General features: G+C 43.7%; 1 protein-coding gene across 1 annotated transcript; it reads right to left on the reverse strand.

Annotated features, from left to right (window-relative positions):
- Positions 1-1,857: 1,857 nt before the first annotated feature.
- On the reverse strand, positions 1,858-4,775 carry LOC148112757 (endonuclease domain-containing 1 protein-like). Its single transcript, XM_087873200.1, has 2 exons — positions 4,462-4,775; positions 1,858-3,339 (listed from the first exon to the last, which is right to left on the reverse strand). The coding sequence occupies exons 1-2, from the start codon at positions 4,735-4,737 to the stop codon at positions 2,794-2,796; spliced, it is 822 nt and encodes a 273-aa protein (XP_087729326.1). The 5' UTR covers positions 4,738-4,775; the 3' UTR covers positions 1,858-2,793.
- Between the last annotated feature and the right edge of the window lie 485 nt (positions 4,776-5,260).

Here is a 5,260-nt window from a genome sequence, read left to right on the forward strand (position 1 = left end):
GAGAGTTGGAAAGTACTGAAAAGCAGTCGATAAGTCTAAGAGCTATTGCCCTATCTTCCTTTCTTCCTTCCATCTCCTTCCTTCCTTCCTTCCTTCCTTCCTTCCTTCCTTCCTTCCTTCCTTCCTTATCTTCCTTATCTTCCTTCCTTCTTCTCCTATTCCCTTTCTCATTCTTCTTCCTGGTGGGGCAGTGGTTAGAATGCAGTATTGTAGGTTAATTCTGCCCACTGCCAGGAGTTCAATCCTGACCGGCTCAAGGTTGACTCGGCCTTCCATCCTTCTGAGGTCAGTAAAATGAGGACCCAGATTGTGGAGGCAAGATGCTGATTCTGTAAATCAGCTCGGAGAGGGATATAAAGCCCTCAGCTGAGGATATGGGCAAATCAATGCCTTTTTTAAGCAACAGTGTGAAACTGATTTGCTTTTGGCCTCCGCCAGGATCTTTTCCAAGGCCAGAAAAACACTTAATATATATATACAGTATATTAAGTGTTTTTCTATCAAGACACCTATTTCTTTATCAGCAAAATATAAATTTTATATATATATATATAAATCTAGTTTGCCAAACATGTACAAGAAAACAGGTGTAAGTATAAACTTATGGACATGAACACAGGAAATGAGTACGAATAAATGGGGACAGTAGGACAGGGACGGAAGGCACGCTGGTGCGCTTATGCACGCTCCCTTTACGGACCTCTTAGGAATGGGGTGAGGTCCACAGTAGACAGTTTAAGGTTAAAGTTTGGGGGGTTTGAGGACATAACAACAGAGTCAGGTAGTGCATTCCAGACATTGACCACTCTGTTGCTGAAGTCGTATTTTCTGCAATCGAGTTTGGAGTGGTTTACTTTAAGTTTGTATTGATTGTTTGCCCGTGTCTTATTGAGGTTGAAGCTGAAGTAGTCATTGACAGGTAGGATGTTGTAGCAGACAATTTTGTGTACTACGCTTAAGTCAGACCGTAGTCAGCGTAGTTCTAGGTTGTCCAAGCCTAAAATTTTGAGCCTGGAGGCATAAGGGATTCTATGGTGAGCAGAGGAGTGGAGTACTCTTCTCGTGAAATACCTCTGGACTCGCTCAATTGTATTAATGTCTGTTATGCAGTGTGGATTCCAGGCAGACGAGCTGTATTCGAGAATTGGTCTGGCAAAGGTTTTGTATGCCCTAGTTAACAATTCGATGTTTATTTATTTATTTAGAATGAATTTAGAATTAATTAATTTAAAATTAATTAAAAATTAATTAATTAAAAATCAATCAATCAATTAATTAATTAATTAATACTTATTTAGAATTAAGCCATATTGGATCCAGAGGCTTTTAAGTGAAGAACTCAAGAATTCAGGACTGTTGGACCTAAATTACAACACCAAACATCCATCCTTTGTCCATAAAAAAAAATTGATGGCACTTAATGGCAGTTAATCAATCAATCAACAAGGACAAAATAGTGGGGGAGGAATGAAATTATTTAGCAATACGCCTTCTCCCTGCCCCATACTCGTTTGACTGATAAAACAGAATGATCAAGCTTTTCCAGGTTGATTTACTGAAAGTGACACAAGGACACAGATCTTTGATAAGCAAGTTTATTGCAAGAACTAAGAAAAAGCATTTATTGACAAAGCATCAGAAGCAGGTAAATACAGGAAGGCATCAATTTGCAATCACAATTGCGACCAGAATCTCTGTCACTAAGCAATGTAACCATTAAGTGAGTCAGACCTGCTTTTACAACCTTTGTTGTTGAGGTCATTAAACAAAACCAGCTCCCCCTTTTGACTTTACCTATCAGGAGCCCCCCGGGATGGTTGCAAATGGTGATCTTTGGACACTGCAGCAGTGGTGGGTTTCAAAATTTTTTACTACTGGTTCTGTGGGTGTGGCTTGGTGGGCGTGGCAGGGGACGGATACTGTAAAATCTCCATTCCCACCCCCCTCCAGGGGAAGGTTACTGCAAAATCCCCATTTTCTCCCGATCAGCTGGGACTCGGGAGGCAGAGAATAGATGGGGCCGGGGCCAGTCAGAATTTTCACTACCGGTTCTCCGAACTACTCAAAATTTCCGCTACTGGTTCTCCAGAACTGGTCAGAACCTGCTGAAACCTACCTCTGCACTGCAGCCATCGTAAACACATGCCAGTTGCCAATCACCCCAATTTTGAGCTGACTGTGTTGACACTGCGATGGTCCTTAAGTGCAAGAACTGGTTGTAAATTACTTTTTTTCAGCACTGTCAGAACACTCATTTAACAGTCATAATTCGAGGATTATCTGTATCAAGCATAACTCCTGTTCAGCATCAGTGCTCATTCCTTCTCACTGCACTTCCCTTTTTCACAATTTATACTCAGGTACCTTTATTACCAGTTCGCAAAGGGAGCACATGCGGGCATGCGCAGATTCCCCCATGATGACATCATGGTGGGTGGGCGGAGCCTCCCATCGGTTTTACCACCAGTTCTATAGAACCGGACCAAACCAGGAGCAACCCACCACTGGTTATATTGTACATGTGTTGAAATGATCAATCCTATACAACCTGTAAATTGAGATAACCATTTTAGCTCTGTCAACTCTAGACCCTTAATCTGGCTACTGGATTAATTTATTTGCTGGATTCCCATAATAATCATTACCGTAAACTAATCAAACGGCCTGGATTTTTGCCACCCTGAGGAATACAATCACACAGAACAAGCCAGGATTACAATTAACCGCTTTCATTCCATAGGCTGAACAAGTAAGCTACTACATTTGTACTTTGCTTTTATTTGCTGTGTGAGTTCAGTTTTGCGAGACATCCGGTGCATTACAAGCATTATCGAAAAGATCAACTTCCTTCCCATAGAGATTAGCAAGTTGTGCTTGCAGGTCCACCAAGCTATGATGGACTACCTTATTCTTATCATTTTGTGCAAGGACTGCCCAGGACTTTCTCTCATTGTTTTTTAACACACAACAAGCTGCAGCCCAGATATGACTGGGTACATTCACTCTGTCATTGATGGATTTATTGCCGGGCACCACACCCACAATGACATATGTATCAAGGCACCCTTTAGTAGATTTCTTCATACTTTCCTCATATAATCTCCATTCTCCAGTATTGAGTTGGCGTAACTGGGGCACAATGTTGGTTAAAGTGAAGGTTGCATCTTTGCTAGCCTGGTCCGGTTGATGGGACGGTGGTGTTAAGTGTCCCTTGTCGTAAAGAACGCCGTCTTTGTAATCCCGTTCAACAGCCTGGCTGTTTTCAAGGACATTGATGTCGATTCCGCAATCGGCTTCTAGTTCCATGCTCTTTCGATTATCATCCCCAGGCAGGGCAAGCTAGGAATAAGAAAAGACAAGCAACGTGACTGGTTAGCATTTACACAACACTGAGTCAAAGATCTTGAATCTGGGGAAAGATCTACAGTGAGTCAGCCAGGGAATGGGGTGTGGGATACTCTGCAAAGGCAGGTTGGATGGCATCTTCCAGGCATCCGAGCCCACAGGGAAGTTTGTAAGGATTCTGGAAATTGAAACCCCAGATTGATGCTCTTGAGAAGCCCACTTTAAACCATCTTCTAGTAGAGAGCACACATTGATTGAGCGTGAAATATTGGGTTTGGGGTGATCTCTGAACTTGATTCTTTTCTGTTCTGCCCCAGCTACGGACCCCAAAGAACGCAGCACACACGAAGTCCGTTCCAACCTTAGTTTACTAAATAAACCAGTTTTGTACAACAACGGCTGTTAATTAACTGCATTAAAAGCCGCCAAGAATTCAAAGAATAATACTGAAAGCTTACTGTGGTTGGCAGAATGCCCAGAAGCAATTTGCAGGAAGCTGATAAGATAAGCAAGACAAGACACGAAGGTATGTAAACTGAGTTGTTCCCTGCAAATTGCTTCCAGTCGGCGTTCCTCCTTAAATAGGCTAAGGGAGTGGCCAATTAGCCCCAAGCCTTACTCTCGAGGAGACCTCCTCCTGAGGCGCCACTCCTGCCTTTTGGCAGCTCTGCGCACCCGTGCATCGAGAAGAGGCTCCTCCTCTTCGTCCTCTTCACTTAAGGGAACTTCTGGAGGTTATGAAGGCCCTGGCTGAATCCCTGCCTCTGGCACCACATCTTCTCCAACCTCCTCATTGTCCGATTCGAGTGCCAGCTGCACAGGCTGCTGGCGCAGCACCACACCAACCTCCTCACTGTCAGAATCAGCTACTAGCTGCACTGGCCGCTGACGGGCCACAACATTTTTGGAAAGAATCAGATGGAAGTAAGACCTTGCCAAGGTAGACAATGAGGTGAACAGAATCCTTCCAGCCTAGCACCGGATGAATCCTGGAAATAATTATATACAAATAATTCTTAAATGCACTGTCTTGCTTTATTTCCTAACTACTGACTGTTCCTTTAAGGTGGCCCCCATTTGATGAATGTTTAGCTTCAGGATAGGAACTTCTCTTACCTGCGGTTCAATCATCCACTCGTCCCATCTTGGAGCCTTACCAGGCTGATATTTATACGCTGAGAACACGGGGATGCGCCGATCTGTGTCGTACATTGTGGCAAAATGATACCTGTTGTTATACCTCTGGCAGATTCTGGCCAAATTCTCTGGCTCCAGGTTAGGGGGCTTTTCATCCAAAAAGAACTGACTGCATGTACTGAAACTTTGTACCACCTCCCCAGTTGCAGGCAGGAGAAAGGAGGCAGCCAGGGAGAGGATCCATAGCAGCAACATGGCTGTGCAATTGGTCGGTTGGTCCTTCAAGTAGAACTTTTCTGCTGAGAGAGAGAGAGAGAGAGAAGGAGGAAGAGGAGGAAGAGGAGGAAGGGGAAGGAGGAGGAGGAGGAGGAGGAGGAGGGGGAGGAGGAGGAGAAGAAGAAGAAGGAGAAGAAGAAGAAGAAGAAGAAGAAGAAGAAGAAGAAGAAGAAGAAGAAGAAGAAGAAGAAGAAGAAGAAGAAGAAGAAGAAGAAGAAGAAGAAGAAGAAACACTTTAATTTAGCAAAGAATTAGTTTGAGGTTGAATATAGCCAATGGCTAATAAAGACCAGCTTTTCCACATGTTCAGATGGAGGCCAACCAGATTGTTTACATTTCTAGATAGAAGAGAAGGAAGGGCAGGGAAGGGAAGGCTCGTGACCCCTACATGACCCCATAGGAATCCAGAAGGTATAAAAACCTACCCAGTCTAAACTCCATTTTGTCAGCTCTCCCAGAATTACATGTCGTTGGTTTGTTCTGCTTCATCAATTCACGGACC

The sequence above is a fragment of the Pantherophis guttatus genome, chromosome 7 (genome assembly GCF_059756535.1).
Source record: "Pantherophis guttatus breed Tessera chromosome 7, ASM5975653v1, whole genome shotgun sequence".
In the NCBI taxonomy this organism is placed as follows: Eukaryota; Metazoa; Chordata; class Lepidosauria; order Squamata; family Colubridae; genus Pantherophis; species Pantherophis guttatus.